This window comes from Vipera ursinii (genome assembly GCF_947247035.1).
Source record: "Vipera ursinii genome assembly, chromosome: 7".
Lineage (NCBI taxonomy): Eukaryota > Metazoa > Chordata > Lepidosauria > Squamata > Viperidae > Vipera > Vipera ursinii.
Genome location: NC_139521.1, coordinates 14,312,900 through 14,335,191, shown reverse-complemented (window position 1 = coordinate 14,335,191; position 22,292 = coordinate 14,312,900). Strand labels below are relative to the sequence as shown.

General features: G+C 36.3%; 1 protein-coding gene across 1 annotated transcript in view; it reads left to right on the top strand.

Moving 5' to 3' along the window:
- Positions 1-22,292, top strand: part of TLL1 (tolloid like 1) — a gene marked incomplete at both ends in the record, with an annotated part of 139,114 nt that overhangs the window by 53,243 nt on the left and 63,579 nt on the right. The window contains one exon of the mRNA XM_083367246.1: positions 17,498-17,608. Within this exon, the coding sequence (XP_083223372.1) occupies positions 17,498-17,608 (111 nt within the window). The remainder of the gene's footprint in view (positions 1-17,497; positions 17,609-22,292) is intronic.

Here is a 22,292-nt window from a genome sequence, read left to right as displayed (position 1 = left end):
TGAGTCTATCTCATATATTAGTTTCCCCTTTTAAGTTGCATTACTGAAATAAATGAACTTTTGCATGATAATCTAATTTTTTGAGTTTCACCTGTATATACAGTATATATATATATGTACACACACACACACACACACACACATACATACACGCACACGCACAGACACACACTGTATTTTTTTGGTGGGTGAGAAGAATCTGCAGGAGTGACAGTGACTTTTAGGAAGGTAGACAGGAAGTCAGCATAGCCTTGGCTACATGATGCAAGCAATCCAGTCATCTCCTCTGCCGGTAAAATAACCATCTACTTGCATTAATAGCATACATTTCCAGTGACTCAGTTAACTCATGTGACAGCTGCCTTCCTAGCTATGATAAAATAGACTGAAAGGCAGTTATTTCCCCTTCTGATTTCCTTTCCTTTCACCTTTTTTCTCCTCCGGAGTAAAAAGAGAGCCATTATGTCTAGACGTAATAATGACGTAGTAGTATGTTACCAAAGCACCAAGAAATATTGTTTAGCAGATTTTAAGGCTAAGCCCACTAATGCCCTTGGAGAAATGAGTGATTAGCATTTTCCTAGTCTGTCCTCATATTGCCTCTCTTTTTTTTTACAATTCTATTTTAGTTTGTATTCCAGTCCAAGGCTGAAATAAGGCGTTCCTCTCTTCTTAAGGTGTTTAAAATACACTTACATTTTAGCATCATGATCTCTTCCTCCTTTACTGATGACATCATTATCTAGTTATAGAGAGCTACAAATTATTCAGTTTGGGTACCTTCAGAGCTGTTATCAAAATAGCTACAAAGTATGCAGTCCAGAAATGTTATGGAAAAGTAAAATATTATTATTAGGTCAATGGAAGATCCAATAATGTAGACAAGGACATTCTATCTATGATTTATCATTTGTTGTTGTATTTTATGACTAATTATTGTAACTATGATCTATGATCTGTCCCTTTGTTGTTTGCATGTACACTGAGAGCTTCTGCACCAGAGACAAATCTTTGTGCATCCAATCGCACTTGGGCAATAAAGAATTCTATTCTATTTAGAATTAAGCATCTACTGTATGTAAGGGTCGAACTATGAAAGAATGGAAATCAGTCAAAATCCTATTTGATTTTGAGATTTTATTGGAATTTATGTCTCAGGTGTCAAGGTTGAATTGCTAAGATGCTTGCTAGCCTCTGTCGCTACTCAACTTGCCATAGAAATAGTGGGGGGAAGGAGAGCCTGGGAAAAGAAACAAGAGTTTCAAGAAAGTGTCCACAGACCATGAGACCTAAGGTCATCAAAAGCAGGTGTCTGACAGAGAAGTGGACCATTCCCATAACAAACAGAAAGGATATGATTGGGCAAGATGAACATATGATGGGTAGGGGTTATGAAAAGCTATTGTTAACTAACCACATTTTCACACAGGAAAACAAGTTGATTTGTTACTTCAGTGCTGGTATGTGTGTTTAATAAAGATTATCTCTTATGGAAGCTCAAGATCGTAGAGTTTCTTCAGTATTGAATTCACCAGTTGGATGGTTGAGATCAGAATTCAGAGGCAACATGTTTACATTCAAACTGATTTGAGATTTGGTTCAGTAAAATATTTTCCTGTATGCTATAATACGGAAAATCAAATGAGTATAATGGAAAGTAAATGTACCCACTGATTACCATAAAGACTATAGCATAGTAGTCCAACCTTTTGCCTGGGCTGCATTGAACGAAGAAGAATTGTTTGGGGCCACATATAAAATATATAATATGGTTGCCCAGCCTTAATCACATAATGTTAAAAGTTTCATGATCTTGTGGGACTGCATTACTAGCTGTCCAGAGCTGCATGCAACCAGGCCATGGGTTGGATATGCCTAGTCTACAGAAATATTGTATGAATCAATGCAGAAAGTTTTTTGTTTCACTTGAACATAAAAAACTCAAAAATGGTTTAAAAAGTCTTACTATTTATTAAAGAATCCTTGGATTGCTTGGTTTTCTGAGCTGGCAGAATGGTTGGTATGGGTTATTGGCAAGTATTGTGCTCTTCTGGATATGATGCATTACATGCTACTTAGGCAACAATTAAGAAACCGCAGAAGGATGTGTATTACTATTACTGTCTGTAAAATGAGCTATGTTGCAAAGAAGTAGTCTTTATGTGCAATAATCAGCAAGCATAGTATGTCTTACATGCATAATAAGCTAAAAAGCTAAACTATCTAACCAAATTTTAGCAGAAGAATAAAAGATATAAGAAAATAAGAGTGCCACTCTCTCATAGACAGAGTTCTGAAAAAGGGATAAAATTTGCTGGCTGATTACATCTGTCAACATTAGAGAGCCCATTATACCAGTCAACCTGCCTTAGCTTTTCCATATATGGAAATAAAGCAGTAATAATAATTGAGACTCCCTAAAGCCAGAATTGAAACTTAACATTAAGAAAACCAAGATCATGGCATCTGGCCCTCTCAATTCCTGGCAAATAGATGGGGAAGAAATGGAGGTAGTGACAGATTTTATTTTTCTGGGCTCCAAGATCAGATGGGGACTGTAGCCAAGAAATTAAAAGACGCTCCTGGGGAGGAAAGCAGTGGCAAATCTAGACAGCACACTAAAAAGCTGAGACATCACCCTGTCAACAAAAGTGCGTATAGTGAAGGCTATGTTCTTCCCAGTTGCAATGTATGGCAGTGAAAGTTGGACCATAAGAAAGGCTGAGCACCAAAGAATTGAGGCCTTTGAACTCTGCTGCTGGAGAAGACTCCTGCGAGTCCCTTGGACTGCAAGGTGATGAAATTGGTCAGTCCTAGAGGAGATCAACCCTTACTGCTCTTTAGAAGGCCAGATCCTGAAGTTGAAACTCAAATACTTTGGCCACCTAATGAGAAGGAAGGACTCACTGGAGAAGAGCCTAATGCTGGACTTCATCCAGCCACCTCATTCTGTTGTCCCTTTCTTCTCTTGTCCTCAACCTTTCCCAGCATTAGGCTCTTCTCCAGTGAGTCGGACACGAGTTTGCAGCTAACAACAACAACAAAGCCAGAATATCAACTGAATCAATAAATATCCCACATTTCTTCAAAGCATTTAGGTACTGCTTTGATTGTATGGGAGTCAATTCAAATGTTTATTTTGTGAAGTAGAAATCTGCTTTGAACTGAATCATCTACTATAAGCATCACATAGCTAGTGAAAAATTCATTATCTGAAATAGATGTTTGTAATGTTATGTTCACTGCCCCTCCAGTTTCTCCATCACACATTTTTCAGATATTTGTTGCATATAGTTTTTGAAACAGTTTCAAGCTTCTTTCAGTAAATAATTCCATTTTCTTTTTTTACAAAAATAATATGTATATACTGTTCCTTCTCCCCCCTCCCCCCCAGTTGCACTTAGAGATATAGACGTTATGCCTTCAGAAAGCTCTTGATGTTACATTACTAAAAGTATTTCCTAATGCATTATTGGAGAAATTGTACATTCTGAAAGAAAATTTGGGAAAGGACAGAAAATTGCAGGAATGACATGATTCTATTATAGTAGAATTTACTGTATTAGCTTACAATTAAAACATTTTAAGAATGTACAGCTTCTCTGTGGTTTCAAACCCAAGAATGAAATCTGACCCCTTGGTGTTTGAAGTGGGTGATTGTCAGTGGTTATCCCCATTAAGGCATTTTGTAGCATTCCACAGTGTCTAAATCTATAGCAGGAAGAGAAATAGTTCAGAAGCAAAGAAGAGTCAGTTGCTAATGTACGGCATAGGTTTAGGCTTCTACATCATAGTGTCTCACATAATTCACCTGGTCTAAATAGGATGAAGTATTTTGGTAATAGCCAGTGGTTAAGGCATCAAACTAGAAACTGGGAAACTATGAGTTCTAGTTCCACCTTGGGCCAGTCACTCTCTCAGAGCCCTAGTAAAGAGGCAAATGGCAAACCACCCTTCTGAGAAACTTTTACCAAAAAAAAGTGCAGAGAACTGTCTAGGCAGTGTCTCAAAATAGGACATGATTAAATAGAAGAAAAATTTTTTTAGCAATAAAACAGCTTATTCTAGGATGGCATGCTAAGTTAATTTCAGGAAACAGCATTTGTAAAACACTATTATGGAGAGGAGCACTAAGCAGACTGGTTGTGAGGTTGCAGTCTCCTATATGAAATAGACATAAACAATCAATTCATTGTAAACCATTTCCATTCAATTTAGAGAGCAGGCATTTTGTTCAAAATTTGCTTGTTTGTCAATGTTAGCCAGAGTCTCTAATATTACATACTAGTTTGAACTCACCAAAAAAGGGGAATAAATTTGGAAGAAAATTAAGCCAAACATTTTTTCAAACTGTTATTGTTAATAAAAGATTCACATTTCAAGTTTGTAGCAGCTTGATAGTTACAGTTTGGAATTCTATGAAAGGAAAAATCAATAAGATGATTTTAACGAAGTCCCCACCCCGTTAATTTGATACATTTAAAAACGCATAAATGGACAACTGTGCTCACAAAATGGAAAATTCTGCAGAAGCAAGCATATTTTTATGCTTCTGTGGTAACAGTGAAATCACAGAACAATCACTAGACTGTTCAATTCTACAATAAACAGTTATGTATTTCTAGTAATGTTTCCAGTGCTACTGATGTGCATTTTACTATAGTCCCTTTGCTGGAGACAAGCAGCAAACACGAACTAATTTTGGCTTATGTGCACTCAGCAATGTTTTACTTTTTTCCTGTTTCTGTGCTTTATACTCCTGAGAAGTCAAGAGTCCATCTCAAGCCACTGTGATCAACTTTTTACGCATATCATATGTAGGTTTGGAAATCTAGGAGTTGCTATCTCAATACATTTAGATCACATGATACTAACAGGAACCAGCAGTGCAATGTGATTGTAGAAAAGGAAAATATAATTTAAGCTACATGGGAAGAGCTTATATATTCTAATCTACAGCTTTAGTGTTCCACCTTATTCTGCTTTAAACAGATTGCATCTTGACTATTATGTTCTTTTCTTACATTATACTTTTAGAATTCCTAGTTATTAGAACATTCATTGAAAGGCTTTGACGATGATTAGAGGTTTAGGTACTAGGTAAAAGGTAAAAGTAAAGGTTCCCCTGCACATTTCTAGAGTCATTTCTAACTCTAGGGGCCAGTGCTCATCTCCGTTTCAAAGCTGAAGAGCCAGCGCTTGTCCGAGGACGTCTCCGTGGTCATGTGGCCGGCATGACTAGATGCCAAAGGCACACGGAACGCTGTTACCTTCTCACCGTAGTGGTCCCTATTTTTCTACTTGTATTTTTACGTGCTTTCGAACTGCTAGGTTGGCAGAAGCTGGGACGAGTATCAGGCGCTCACTCTGCTATGTGGCACTCGGGATTTGACCCGCCAAACTGCCGACCATCTGATCGACAAGCTCAGCATCCTAAACCACTGAGCCACCGCGTCCCTTTTAGGTACTAAGATTGGATATATTTAGCAATTGAAGTGGGACTGATTATCCAGAAAAGTGGAGGGTTCTTGTCAACAGAGATGTCCAAATGGAAGCTTTATAGCTATAAGTTAGGGATGCTTTAACAAGGATTCCTTCAGCAAGCAAAATGACCTCTTCAGAGTTTATGACTCTTTTATCATGTTAAGGAAGATTTATGATTTAGCTACTGAGAGTGAAATAATGTTAAAAAACAAATACAGAACTCTGTTGAGTCCAACTGACTTATTGTTAAGCTCCTTAGACTTTAAGGAAAGTATTTGTAATAATTAATACCTTTTTCTAGACAAATCTGTCAGGGAGAAAACTGTAAAGACTATATTATTCTTAAGCAGAAGATTCATAGTTAAAGCTATGACATGAGTTAAAATATTAGCTACAGCTGTAGGGATCAATTGATCATAAATTTGCTGCTCTGGAATACAGGGAAAAAAACCTCTTTCTCTGTCTCAAATGCTGTCTCAAAATACAATTGCTATTTGTTCCCAAGAAAAATATACAGGTATAGAGCTCTCAGGTTAACATGTAGTTTGTCTCAAAGACCCTGCTAAGCTTTTGTAAGTGAGCTAATCAGCATGGTTAAAACAGATTGTCAGAAACTTTTCTGGAGATAAAGAACTTCATAGTAACATATGAACAATTCTTCTTATTGTTAGGTTTTTGACCTCCAGTGTTGTGGTATATGATAGTATCTCAAATTCATGGAATTGATCGGATTTCCTGTCTGTACGTGGGGTTTTTTTAAAGGCTGTTTCGTTACTGATACTATAAACCAGAGATTCCCAACCTTTTCTATACTCCGCACCCCTAGAATGCTTCTGAGATATTCTTGCACCCCTTACCAAAGGAACACCTGTTTATGCATATACACTATAATTTTGAAACTTCTAAACCCAAGTTTTCGCACTCTCTAGAATATCATTCTCTTTCTCTTTCTCTCTCTCTCTCTCTCTCTCTCTCTCTCTCTCTCTCTTACACACACACACACACACACACACACACACACACACACTGCTATAAACCAAGATGTTGAACAGACAGTAAAAGAAGCAGCTTGAGTTTTGGCTTGAAGAAACTTTGAATCTAAAAGATTGTAAGTCTATCCAGCTTTCCACTGCATCCATAAACAAAAGAAAGTGTTATTAAAATTTATGTAGAGATGGTCTAATTTTTGGTCTCCCATTTCCTGACAGCGGAAGAGGTTTTTTTTTAAAAAAAGAAGAAATATTGCTTTTATTATTCTTCCCATTTTGTTTCAAGGCTTGGAGCTTTGGTATAATGTGCTCCCATCACTGAAGGTTGATTAGCCACTGCATTCTAAATCAACTGCAACTTCCAGGCGTTCCTGAAAGGCAAGTGTACAGTATGTAAATCATGTTTCATTAGTATAAGTGAATGGTGATAAAGGCATGAATCACTGTAGCAACCTCTCCCCTCCAGGTAGGGTTATAGCAGTGAGTGCAGGACCTTCAAGACACAAATCTATTGTTTCAGGGGTTATTGTTGTTAGTTGCGAAGTCATGTCCGACCCATCGCGACCCATGGACAACGTTCCTCCAGGCCTTCCTGTCCTCTACCATCTCCACCTTATTCTCTGTCGTCCCCTTCTTCTATTGCCCTCAATCTTTCCCAGCATTAGGCTCTTCTCCAGTGAGTGCTTCCTTCTCATTAGATGGCCAAAGTATTTGAGTTTCAACTTCAGGATCTGGCCTTCTAAAGAGCAGTCAGGGTTGATCTCCTCTAGGACTGACTGGTTTGATCGCCTTGCAGTCCAAGGGACTCGCAGGAGTCTTCTCCAGCACCAAAGTTCAAAGGCCTCAATTCTTTGGTGCTCAGCCTTTCTTATGGTCCAACTTTCACAGCCATACATTGCAACTGGGAAGACCATAGCCTTGACTATACGCACTTTTGTTGACAGGGTGATGTCTCTGCTTTTTAGTGTGCTGTCTAGATTTTTCATGGCTTTCCTCCCGAGGAGCAAGCGTCTTTTAATTTCTTGGCTACAGTCCCCATCTGCAGTGATCTTGGAGCCCAGGAAAATAAAATCTGTCACTACCTCCATTTCTTCCCCATCTATTTGCCAGGAATTGAGAGGGCCGGATGCTATGATCTTGGTTTTCTTAATGTATTACTGGGTTGGTCTCATGTTTTTTTTTAAAATTTCAAATGATGGAGTGATAATTTTGTTAAGACTGATTATTGTGGTCCTTGTATAAGAGCAGATTAGAAAGCAGATTAGAAAACTCATTCCTCAGTGAATCAACAGCAATTACTTTTATAAGAACAAGCTCATACAAGATTAAATAAGTATACATCTTCTTAAAATAGTACAATGCTAATACCACGGATATAACCAATTTTGCCTACATATTTCATATACATACACACACACACATACACACTTGTTCAAAAAGGTATAACATGATTGTATCTTACATGCATACTTAGTTTCCTGGTTCATCTGTTTCCTAGTTTTAGCAGCTGTTTTGTATAAGTAGCAAGTTAAATATAATGGTTTATTTCTGGAGGGGTTTTTTGTTGTTGTTCATTCTTATTTTACGGCTTGTTAAAGCCACAACACAATATGAACAGTATGTTCAATTTCTATTTGTTTTTGGTGGGGAGAGGGAAAGACTAGTTTTAAATTAATGCAACTTTTGCTAACATTTCTATGTACAAAGTTAATTCAATGTAGTTGTTAAGGTCCTACCCCTGTAGTAGCAATACTTTTTTTTTAAACTAATAGTGAAATACATTACTGCGTAAGAAAAAAAATTCAGCTTAGTAGAATTATTTGCAGGTGAGTGAACATGGAAGTACAAATACATACTGTAACGTCCTTATTTCTCTAAATTTATGATTTGCTAATTGGGGGCTAGCTAAGTATTGTGCATAAATGGAGATGGATTTCCTTATTTTGTCCCTTATGCTTGGAGATCTTCCATGCCACCTCTTCTCATTTGTAATCCCAGCCGCTACTTCAATTTCCTCTTGTTCTTGTTTGCTGCAGCCTCAAAGATGAGAATTGGGGCAGGGACAGGATGCCATTTGTGGGGTGGGAGTGGGGAGATCTGATGACATTGAGTGCTCCATCTCTCTTCAGAGCTCTTCCCAAGGAAAGACTGGATTAAAATAGAAGAAGGGGAGGTAATGTGCTGAAGAGAGCACCAATCATTCTTTTGCTGGATCCAGAAATGTTCTTGAGCCATGGGACATGGTTCCTTCCTGGTTCGTTTCCTAGATCTGCTGAATAGAGTTTTTTGTTTTGTTTTATTTTTATTTTTACTGAGAAAGTGACAAGAGGGAAAGCAATGAAACAGCAACGACTAGCATGCTTTCTTTCAGCAGGAGTAACCACCAGGGCAGAGCCTCCCTTGACTTGCCTACAATTGATTAGGGCATTGATGGCACTCAGAGCCCTCTCTGCGGGCACGCATGCCATTGCCCCAACCCCACCTCCCCCCTTGGCCCTCTCCTCACCAGCAGCGCCCTTGGAGGAGAGTCACCCTGGGCGTGTCCCGCACAGAGCAGCACAGCCAAGGATATGCAGCTGGGCAGCAGGGAAAGACTCTGCCCTTGCATCCCATCATGCACAGTTGATGCTGTGGGGTGTGGCTGGAGGGTGTGGCTGCCATGGCACTGCTGGGCTGCCTGGGCGATCCGCGGTGGGCCGTGGAGACAGTGGGTGGCCCTCTGGGCAGGTGCGGTGGGGGGCGGTAGCAGAGCAGGGGGCAGGCTGGGGGGTGGGGGGCGGGGGGTGGAGGCAGTTTTGGGGCACTCGTTCTCTAAAAGGTTCACCATCACTTGTTTTTAACTCAGGACCAATTTTAATGAAGTGGGGAGAAGCTGGTACAAGAAATACAAAGTTTGATAATAAACAACTGGGTTCAGGGAGAGACTTAAGGAAAAAAGGAGGGGGAGTAACAAGATATTTATATGGGGGAGGCTATGGGGCAGCTGCATGGAATCGTGACAACTCCTCCATCCTAAAGCTCTCCCTCTAAATGCACCCTAAACAGATACAGCCTGCTTCATCTTTCTCAAATATATGTCTAGCTTGTCACATTGTCCTTACACTATAATTAAAATTCATATATGTCCAGGAGTCTCCAAACTTGGCAACTTTAAGAATTGTGGACTTAAACTCCTAGAATTCCCTGGCTAGCGTGATCTAATTCAAGCAGAATTTATAGTTGCATTGTACGTATATATTTTGGTCTTATTTGTGTTAATTGATTAAACTTTGTCATATGTGAGCGCTCAGCATAAAGAATGGAAATTCTGACATTTCTTTTCTAGTCTACCAAGCATACAGTCTGCTAAGCGAGGGCACATACCTCAATTTGATAGGCATTTTATATAAAGCTGAACAGCTGATTGTGGCATTCAGAGTAGTGTAGAATTGGAAGTCATGGGTCCATGTGCAACTATTTATTGTTTCCAGGGCTGAAAATACTGAGAGATGTAGTTACGGAACAGCAGAAGAGCTATATATTCAGCATTGTTGACTTGATCACAAATCACAAATTATTAAAAACTTTAATGGCATTTCTGATCCATATATAATCCCCATTTTTAATAAGGATGATATGCATTACATTAAAGATGATGTAATAAATATTATTTAATATATACTGAGGTCAAAAGGGACATGGTAGCTCAGTGGGTTAGGACGCTGAGCTTGTCGATCAGGAGGTCGGCAGTTTGGCGTGTCGAATCCCGAGTGGCACGTAACAGAGTGAGCGCCTGTTACTCGTCCCAGCTTCTGCCAACCTAGCAGTTCGAAAGCACGTCAAAATGCAAGTAGAAAAATAGGGATCACTATGGTGGGAAGGTAACAGCGTTCCATGCGCCTTCGGTGTCTAGTCATGCCAGCCACATGACCACGGAGACGTCCTCAGACAAGCGCTGGCTCTTTGGCTTTGAAAAGGAGATGAGCACCGGCCCCTAGAGTTGGAAATGACTAGCACGCATGTGCGGGGGAACCTTTACTTTTATACTGAGGTCAGAGTAAAGATAACCTTTATTGTCATTTTTTTACGGTGGGCACACTGGCACACATTAAAAATGAAATTCAGTTGCCTGCTCTCAAACGTGCACACATACATAACACACATATAAACATGCTAAATACAACATATGTGTATAGCTACACCCTTACATATACATACGTAGAGATATTAATCACTGTCCATCTTGAATACATAGCGGAAAGAGGAAGCTTGAGAGTTCCCAAGGTTAATACTGTATGGAACCAAAGGATGTTCTGCTTCACATGCCACAAGGCCTCCCAGAAGATAACGAAAACAAATCATGATGAGGATGTGTAGCATCCCAGACAATCCTGCTCAAGCAATGCTTATATGCTATGTCCTGGATAGAAGGGAGTGAAGTGCCAATAATCTCTTCTGCCATCTTCACCACCCTCTGCACCGCCTTCCTGTCTTCAGCTCCTGATAATAACCTTTAATTGAACCACGGGAATCTTTGATTCTTGACACACCAGCTTTATTCCTTCCATTAGGAAAGAATCCATATAATTTAACATTTTTACATCCATTTATATAATACTTGCATGTGTTTATAAGTATATATTTCTATATATCGTTCTGTCTGTCTTTCAATCATCGGTTGTTGTTTTTTTTCTCTCTCTCTCTTAAATCTGAGCCAGTTTTCTAGGCAGAAGACTAGAAAGTGAGAGACCATGTGTTCTAATCCAGCCGCAGCCACAAAAGACAGCTGGGTGGGCCAGTCTCAGTCCAACCCACCTGATAGGGTTGTTGGTATGGGGACAGGAGGAGGAGGAAGGCATGTGGATATGGTTGCCTCTCTGAGTTATTTGTACAAATAATAAAGACGGGATACAAATAAATTAATAAATATTGTAAAAATTATTATTTAACTATTACTGTATATAATAATCATATTTAATTGCATACCCTTCATTTATCCTATATTTATCAGTGCTAAGAAAAGGCAAAAATTCATACAGAACATTTAGATGCAACAACAGTTAGTATAATAACTATTATATGTAACCTTGATGTTTCGATAATTAACATCAATACTATGTTGCTGACATTTTATCTTTTTACTTGGTGAAATTCCAATTTTTAATACTGTTTTTGGGTTAGCTCGTCATCTACAAATTTTTTTTGTAGCTGTTTACTTCTGCTGAGATAATTTTGTCCCACCATTAATATATTTTACTCAAATTACTTGGTTTTTCTGTTTCAGAATATGTATGTAAGCCACTTATGTATAGATTTCAAGTTTACAGATCATTTTTATAAGATTTTAATATATTTTCTCAAAACAAAGACATATAACTCTGCCCTATGTGCATACCGTATATTGATTAAACCGGTAATGGTGTATTGTTTTATAGCTGGATTGAAGCTATTTTCATTGGATAAATTTTTCCCCATTTTTTTCCTCCCTGTATTATTATTATCTTTCTAAATATAATCACTTATAGTAAAGCTTTGCTAATATGCCCAGAAATGAAAGCATTATGTGCCTAAAAGCAATACTGAAATACGTATACCTCATCATAGGGCTGTCCTTGGTAGCAAGTTATATGACTGTTCAGTACTTTGCTGCTTGATAAGTTTAGTAAATTTGTTTTCATTGTTTGCCTGGAGAACTACAGTATATTTCCCTGGGAAAAGTAATTAAAATGAAATCTAACATTTGGGATTAAGTTGATCAATCACACACTGTCAGCCCAACAAAGCCCTCCATGGCATGGGTCCAGAATACCTTGGGGAGCACCTGCAGCCGGCGTCAACTTCCCTCCGCCCTGTACGCTCCCACAGAGAGGGCCTCCTCAGGGTGCCGCCGGTCAAAGAATGCCGACTGGTGGCCCCCAGGGGGAGAGCGTTCTCTGTGGGTGCACCGGACTTATGGAACCATCTTCCGGTAGAGCTCCGGATGGCGCCCGACCTCCGCTCCTTCCGGCGCGACCTTAAAACCCATCTCTTTAAGGAAGCGGGCCTGGCCTGATGGGATGGGGTGGGTTTGTTATTATGACTTTAATTTTAAATTTGTACTATTTGTACTATGGGCATTGTTTAATCATGTTTTAATAATTTTAACTTTTGTATTTGTCTTTTACGTATTGCCCTGTTAACCGCCCTGAGTCTCTTGAGAGAAGGGCGGTATATAAATTAAATAAATAAATAAATAAAATAAATAAACTTACCTCATAGGGTTTTTATGGGGAATAAAGCAAGATGGAAGTGCTATGCATGGTGCCTTGAACTCCTCTATAAAAGACAAAGTATAAATTTTAATAACTGAAATGTTAATTAAAATGGGAATTTTAATTTAAAAAATCAAAATAGAACAAAGTGAGAGAAATGCCACTGAGCTGTTTTGGTGCATTGATTAGAATGCAATTTTGCAGGCTAATTGTGCCGACTGCCAGTAGTTGGATTCTCACTGGCTCAAGGTTGACTCAGCCTTCTACCCTTCCAAGGTCAATGAACTGAGGACCCAGATTGTTGTGGGCAGCATGCTGACCCTGTAAACAGTTTAGAAAGGGCTGTAAAGCACTGTGAAGCGGTATATAAGTCTTAAGTGCTATTGCTATTGTTATCCCTATCATAGGTTGCAGATAGGACATATTGAAACCATAGGCACGAACTTCATCTTTGAGCTTCGTTGACCTACTTTTCTAAAATCTAGAAAAATTTAAAAGATTGGAAAGGCCGATACTGCTTTAATTTAGAGGATCCCATAAAAACAAACATTTTCAGCAGCAGCTGGATCAAAAAGCTTTTTCACACCTTTATTTAGGAATAAACAAAAATAACAGTGGAAAATGAAAAATAGAATTCAGTCACTTTTGGTTTAGCTGGCAGACAGATTTTATTAAAGAGCTGGAAAAGGCACTGTGTAAGCACCCTCACTTGGCACTTATTTTCTCCTAGTAAACAACTGCAGTTAAATACTAGGTGCAGAGAATAAATGCCAGAAGAAATTTATGTCTCCAACCTATAAGCACCTCAAAAGCATCTAATGTCCACCAGGAGAAACAAAGTAGTCATTTAGGGCTGTGGCCTGATTGATATTTTGTTGCATACTCCAACTTCCCAAATCACTCAACCAACACATCTGGAGGGCAACTATAGGGGAAGAATGGATTAGACCAGTTGGAAAAGGTTATTTATTTGTTACTGAGCTTTCCTTGTTATTTATAAATTTATAAAATGTTTGAGAAGTAGACATAAATCATAAAACAATCTGACTTAAATAGAAGTAAACAGAAAAGTGAAGTTTTTTTTTTAAATAGGTAAAAAGTGGCACAGTGCAATTTACTTATTCATTTATTCATAAAACATTTATGTGTTTTTGCCATGCAAAGTATCCCTGCGGAGTGGTTTATGTAGTAGTTTAAAATAGTGAGCTGGAAAAATAATTACTTTCTTCAAAATTGTAGAAATGTATTAAACAAATGGATTGATGGCTTAGCACCCCTACAGTGCAAGTTATGTTGATAGATTTCCTCAAGTTTTTTTTTAATGAAAATATATAAACAATTCATTCTCCCTGGGTTTCTGACAAGCCTGGACATGTGCTTGATTTCATCATTTTACATTCATTCCATATTGAAAAAGAGTTAAATTGCTGTATAATTTTTCTGCCTCCCAGTACTATATGGCTTGTTGCCTATTTTGTATTTCAATATCAGGTTTTTACACTTTGTGCAATGTGCCTGTCAAACTGGAATGCTGAACTACAGTTCATTTCAAAAAAGTAAAAGAGACTGGAGACATATTTAGCTTGAGCTGTTGTTCTATGTTACTGCTTTCCTTTGCGAAATCAATGTCAGTGTTACACACATTTTTAAACAGTTGTCAGCAAAAGTAGAGAAGCATAATCTTTACACCAAAAGGAACATAGTAAAGATACTTTTTCTGATAAACACTTTATTTATTTATTTATTTATTTTAATTCCATTTATATTCCGCCCTTCTCCGAAGACTCAGAATCTCAGATAAATTAAGCCATAGGTATTACCATTATGGAGTGAATTATTATAATAGTATTATTGCTAGTACATACCAAAGTAATATACTATAATGAAAACAACACAATTAATCTGATATTTTAGAAAAAAAGTTTTCCAGTTCATATTTATTTATCTACACTGTAAGCATCTACTGTTAAGTAGAAGGGTGTTGAAGTAAGAAGTCACATTAAAGAGTTTATAACATTTATCAGTAAAGTAACTGATAATTTACTGAAGGGTATTCTACAACATACAATAAAAATTGAAACTAAATATATTTTGGGGATGATGCTAGTGCTGATGATCAGAAAGTAATAATTGTGGTAGAAATTAAAAAAAGGTTAAATCTTTGCAATAACTGACTTTAAAGAAACTTGCTGTATATGAAATTTACCATGATTTTCATTTATGATGAAATAGGTACTCTGTAATTTTTTGGCTTGGCACTGGAGCCACATAGAATATTTATCTGAGGCTTCCCTCCTCACGCTACCAGATAACTATCTCACTGAATGTTTCAGTCCCAGAGTTACATTTTAATTACACTTTTAAATTGCAGTCCTCATTCCACAATCTTAATCTCACCAGCCTCAATTTATTTTTCTGTAAATTCCATTGTCAACAATTCATTTTCTATTACCCTTTTGATTAAATGCTTATTAGATATCAGGGATAAGGAGTTAGTCTAATTGGTTTTCATGGAAAAGTAAGAAAAAATACAAAAAACCCTAATTGTAAACAAAATTTAAAAATAAGAGCTTTAGTTATTAAATATACAGTATATTATGCTATCTCATGTGGTTTAACTACTTAGATTGACTGTAGCTAGTTGTATTTTTTGTTTGTTTCTCATCTTCATTATATTCATATTGACTTTTAGAAGCTTTCTTTTAATGTACATATTCCATCTAAGATCCTTCTACTCTCCTTTCTCTTTCTTATTATCTTTCTGAAGTATATATATTTTGTCCTCCTCTTTCTCTGGTTGTAAATATTTGGGTTTCCTCCTACCATTCTAAAACATTTTTGCTTACTAATTGCCAGGGTACCTTGCCTCCGAATCAGGAACAAAACAACTACTCTTCAAGCTCTTAAAATATGGATTTAACCCCTCACAGCTATATGTCCATATTTACAGTTTTTATATGCATTTCAACACAGCTTAGGCTCTCCTTTGTCACAAGTTGCAGTACCTGTTGCGCAACTCAATTTTTAAACAGATTTATTATAGAGTACAAGTGATGGTTCTACAGATGGGGGTCCTAATATGTCTCCCCTGCAATCCTGCTACCTCCGCCTCTTAGATGCAAAGAATCAGGATCATATGTTAAGTCACAGGCAAGAAGATTTATTGCTCAAGCCTATATACAAGAATATAGTCAATTAACGTTCAGAGGAAAATTGATGGTGGATGAGGGTCAACAGAATTCAAGAGGGATTGGATGTCTATTGTTTGTGGGAATGTAATGACTCCAGGCTGATGACTCATTAATTCTGCCTACCCTCCAACTTTGCCTATTCTCCTATATCATCTTCCCAAGAGATATTCATTCACTCCTCTGCAAATGTGCTGTAAAAGCTTGTAGACTTTTCAGGAATAGATTGTGATGTAGATAGGGAAGGAAGAAAGTGACAAAAACTCTCATTACAGTTGCAGAAGGTAACTATAATGCACTGAGTTTGCATGTGAATAACCATGTTTAAGATAGTTCCATAAACATAGCTGGAAGAATAATTGTTGAAATAAGTTGAATAGGACATTTTTTTTCCTTACTGGTATTTAATTTCTTGTTGGATATGAAAATCGTGTGGATGTAAACTGAATATTAAAAATGTGGGCAATGGAAACCACATGGGATGATCTCAGCCTGGTTCAAAATTGGTAATATTGGAAATTCTAGCTTAAAAATCTCTCAGTTTAAAAATATATGCTAATCTTATAAATAGTGTTGAAGTTATGAATTAAAGTTCTTTGGGTTAATTCTGAATACGAATTCTTTCTCTGCCTATAGAGAAGGCAGTATAGACATTTGGAGCTTTTTTGGTTTAAAGCAGTACGGTGTGGCTTTGCACATGTAAAATAAACTGTTTTTCTATTGCTAACATTTCACAATGAAAAACAGTTTTTTATTGTATCAGGCTGCATAGTGATATCTTTGACATACTGCATGTAAATATATCAGAACTTTCTGGTCTAATTAAAAAAAATCATCAGGTAAGGTATGATCATTCAGAGATTTTGTTTTTTAGATGCCAAACAATTAAATTTGTCAGCATCCATATCTAGGGATGGGTCCATGTCGAAAGTGTAATTACAATATTTAATCCACAACACATCTTTTAGTGACACAAGATGAGAAAATGTTTCTTCTGCTGACAGATTGATAAGGCTAACATTAATAAAAGTTTCCATGTTGAAACAAATATTGCATAATAAAACAAACTTATTGAAAAGATTTGTGATAGAATACATTGTGAAAGCTAAAATGTTAAATCTTATATACTTTAAGAACAAAATATTTTCTTGTTGATTAAAAAAAGGGATAACGTATTTTTAATTATTGGAAAGTGTTTATTTTACCAAGTAACTGTATAGAAATTGAGAATTATATTTCCATGGTACCTCTTTTCTATCACCATATAGCATTTTAACCATTTATTTTTTCTCTTAATGACTTGTATCCTTAACTTCCTATCCTCGAATACTCAATATTGCATAGAATAATACATTTAGAACACCTTTCTTCAAAGTCAATACAACTATAAAGACTTCTGTAACACTGCAGCATTTAAACTATAATTTATCTTGTGCATTATAAAGTCTTTCGGAGTAATGGCATTTGCAAGAGACTTTAAGCAAGCAAAGATCCTTAATTTCAACATATCCTTAAAGTTCTATATTTGATTACAGCCATATATTTCAAATAAAAGTGTGTATTATTTTTAATATATTTATATTAAGCTCTCTTTTTGTATTTAAAGCTGTCTTTTGGGGAGATATTGCCTTAGATGTTGAAGACTTAAAAATCTTTCAGATTGATAGGACAATTGATCTTACACAACATTCAGAGGGAAAAAATGGACATAATATTGGTAAGCTATAAACATTTTTTATTCATTTATATATTCAGAATTTTGTATATATTATACTGTTTTGTAATGTGACTAATTCCAAGTTTGCAAATAAATACATTTATTCTTTCAGTTAATTAATAAATGTAGCCATTTAGTTAAGGTGCTTATGAAATAGAGATGCATGTTACTTGGGAGAAAGACTACTGTTCTATTTGATATAATATAAAAATGTAGTGCAGTGACATCATGCTGACCACAAAGGCACCAATGGCTGTGAACACTGGACTACTGACATGAAAATAAGCTGATGGCCTGAGTGATTATGCAAGACATACCTTGGGCTGTGAGAAGAAGAAATGATTCAATAGTTAATGAAATAAAATCAGATTGATTGTAATAGTAAAGAAAGGGAAAGCAAAGGAGTGCATGCAGATTTTATTTTCCTGAAGACTGCTGCTTCAGGAGCATGTGGCATTCGTTGCTAGGAGGGCTTTTTCTCAATTTGTGTTGAGCGTCAGTTATGCCATTTCTTGGATTAAGGAGACCTTCTTTCAGTCATTTATGCTCTGGTAATTTCCTGGATGGACTACTGCAATGCAGTATACATCAGACTATCCTTGAAGAGTATCCAGAAGCTGCAACTGGTGCAGTATGGTACAGTTTTATGCATCTCTAGACTTGTGCATGTAATACCTCTGCTACATGAACTGCATTGGGTGCCAGTTTGCTTCTGGGTCCTATTCAAGGTGTTAGTTATTACATTTAAAGTCTTCTATGGCACAGGATCAACTATTAATGGAATCATCTAATCCCAATTACTTTGTACCATCCCACCTGGTCAGGCAGAGAGGCTGTGTTGTGGATCCCGTTGATTGAAGAGTTTCAATCAGTGGGATCCAGGAAGAGAGCCTTTTCTACTTTCTATTTTAAAACATCCAGAGATAAGGCAGGCCCCCACTCTTCTAACCTTCCAGAAGAGCATCAAGACCAGATTCTTCCAGTTAATATGGTAGTCTGAGTTATATGCTACCCTGTGTGTAGTGGGGTGACTTAAGGGTACTCCTTTTGCCTTTTAACTTTTAACACCTTCATCTTTACTTTAGTTTTTAACTATATTTATATATTTTTGTATGTTTTTACTGTACACTGCCCAGAGTCACTTAAATCAGATGGGCAGTGTAGAAAATTGATAAATAAATAACTAAAATATGGTGAGTAGATTATTTTTATACTGCCTTATATCTTCATTTATTTTTTATGAAGATTACCTATTGTTTTAATTAGTAACATATCTGATCTCATTTACAGTTTGATTTAAAATATAAATAGATGCCAACTTATGAATATTTAGCTCTGTGCCATTTCAGTCTAATTTTGCTGATAGGATCATGAGGTAAGGGAAAACAGTTATATTTGTTTAGCTTGCATTTCGGCTTTTCATTCAAAGACATCTTAAAATTATGATGTGGTCAGTCTGATATCTTTAATAGCATATGGTATCTAGCAGATTAATTTCCTTAATGTTTTGTGAGGAAATATGTGTGAACACCTCCAGATAAAATAGAATATTTTTCTTTAAGTTTTGTATCTGACAAATATGTCTTGACCCTAAATACCAAAGAAAATGCTTAGAATTTTGTATTGATTATTTTACTTCAAGAAAGAACAAATATGTTTAATGAATGAAAAGAAGATGGCATAGCGGTATAATACAATCTGGAATTATTATAACATTATTTATATAGCTTCCTTATATCAACTTCCTTGGAGAAAGACCATTTCACTTAAAACATTACTTCCTAAACTAAACCTTACTTTGAAAAATTGTTGCATCACTGGGCAGTAAATGTTTGTGTTCTGGGAAGTTGACAAAATAGCTCATAGAATAGGAATGCCTTAACATATTACCTCATTCTTCTAAAATCTAAGAAAGAAATTCAAAAAATGTTTCTCAAGGCTTGCTAGCTATGTGACATTAGAAGGCATTAGGTAAATTACTCAGCAATGACACAACACATTTTCCTTATATGGCGCTGTGCATTTTGTTGTAACCTTTTGAATGTTGTAATTTAGAAAATTACATGAAGAATACATATTGAAAAAAATCTGAGGAATTACTGAAATAGCTGACCTATGTTTCATTTATTTCAGTGGTTCTCTTTTGAATGAGCAGTTTCATAGGCTAATAGTGATTAAACATTCATTCATAATCTTTTTATTAATGGCAATTAAACTTGTTTGCTGGAAATAAATAGTGTCATTAGAAAAAATATAATGTAAACGTTTTGAGTATGATTACAAAAAATCAGTTCCAAACACACTGAAATGTTAAAACGAGCAGTGCAACTAATACAAATGTTATATACAATATTATTTGAAAATATTCATTTCAAATAATACTGTATATGTTCATTAGTTAGAAGCAACATAATGTAAAGCTTTGTGATTACAAAAAATTCCAAACTCAGTCAAGTGTTAAAGCAAGCAGCGCAACTAATATAAATGTTATATTCAGTATTATTTGAAAATTATTCTTTGTTAGTGTGTGATAGAATCCAGTGAGCTACACTGTTTTTAGTACCACATAAAATGGAAAATAGTAATTTCCTTCACGGTTAAACTTTGCGATTTATTCTATAAATTATTTGCCACAACAGCCAAATATACACCACAATTTTGTTAAGCTATCCAGAAACGTCACTTACTTAACTGATGGTTAAGTAAGATAGGCATGAAATTGATAGAATCCTTAAAGACATTTATTAGATAAAAATAATTCAGCTTTTAAGTGAAAATTGCAAAAGAGTTGATGAGGTCACTTGCCAAAACATGATATAATGTTTAAGTAATTAATACATACTTAATTTTCCTCAGGCTTTTCCCTAAATTTCATATAAGCCAATTTCATCATAGGCCACAAAAATGTCCTTATTTGCATATGAGTAGTATAATAGTTCCTACTATAACTAGTACAATAATTCCCTGACCATAGCAGTTTTCTTTTTCCTATGTTTTTTTCCTATGTCATCCCCAAACCATCATTGAAACTCTCTTAACCCTGACTAGCTATTCCAGTATTCAAACTGTACTTCCCCTTATACTAATGTTGAGTAATAACCCTTTTCAAGTGAATGAAACATTTCTGTCAGAATTTTTTTAAAATATTTCTAAAGTTCAGGATGTTTTTGCCCTTGAATGTTTGCTTAATTATTTATCAGTCAAACAATTAATTACTTCTTTAGTTTATTTTTTCAGATTTATACAGTTAACCATTTTGTGAAAGGTGACTCTGATACAATAAAAATTATAAAACAGTAATATAGAAATAATTAACAAAGCCAGAACAATTGTTATTAAAAGGCAAAGAGGGCCCAAAGCCTGATGGCACCACCAAGGATCCACATTATATCCCTCCTGCCAGATCTGATGGGAGGGGCGTATGTTCTTAGAGCATCATGTGGACCCTACTTCACAGGGGAATCTGACTGAACAAATAACAGATACGTTTGGAACTTTTTTCATTTCTTTTGTTCATAAACATAGTCATCCAATATACAGTGTGTCGTTTTGAAAAAGTAAACCTCCGAAAGGGAAAGAATATCTTTTGACACAATGATGAAGTAGGAGTCAAATGCCTCATGTCTAGGAGTCAAATCAAGTGACCAGTGCTGGATATAATCAAAGAGATGATTATTTGCAGTTTAAAAGCAAATGCCGACACGTCTTTCCCTTGTGGTCAGTTTCTTCTGTTGTTATTTTGCTTTCCTGACCATGAAGATATAATGTCAGGACCCACCCCAAACCACGTCTTAGGAAGACAAAATTCTTGGAGTCAAATCTATTCCAAAAAGAATCTTTACTATGAGATGCTTGGTTGTAGGAAATGAGACAGGACTTAATATTATTCCACGAAGTAAACCCTTATAAAGAGTTCCCGGTTTAACCCCCCCTTAACCCCATTTGGTCAGTCCCCCTTCTTTTCTCTCATATCATCCCTCTCGTGGGAAAAAGGAACTTAGGACCCTTCATGTTTATTGCTCTCTTCCATGACACAAGCCAGATGCTAGCCCTCCCTTTTGTTTCCCCAGTTCAAAAGGCTTCTCCTTTCCTTTGAAATGCCTAATACCAGTTCAATACACATCTATTCTCTTCTCTTCGGGAGATGGCAGAATCCATGGAATAATGTTTGAAACATTCCATTTATGAATATGATATAAATGGATTCTTACATATAACAGTATGTGCAATATCAAGAAAACGTTTTAGCCTGTATTGTGGCCAGGAAAATTACCTCAATGTAACCATAGGGCAACTCTGACTTGATAGAAACTTTACTTCATGTTCATAGAAAGTAAGAGTAGAGATCAGCCCTGTGTCAGGGAGGGCACATAAGGAATCTTTTCACTCTGATTTGTTTTTAAATGTATTTTCCAATTTGGGGTAAGGCTGAATAGCACATAAATGGAAGAATAGGATGGGGAGAAAAATCCTAAACAAAACTGTTGTGTCCCAGGAGGTTTTTGCTGGAGATTCACCTCCTTGTATGAATCCATTCCATTCTTTTTATCAAATTTATAAAACACTTAACAGCTTATAAAATTTATAAACCACTTTATGAAACGTACGACAAAATGGAATATGGGAAGGGGACTTCCAAAGCAGGCTATAGAAGACTGATTGAAGTTAGAGACATTTTATTTCC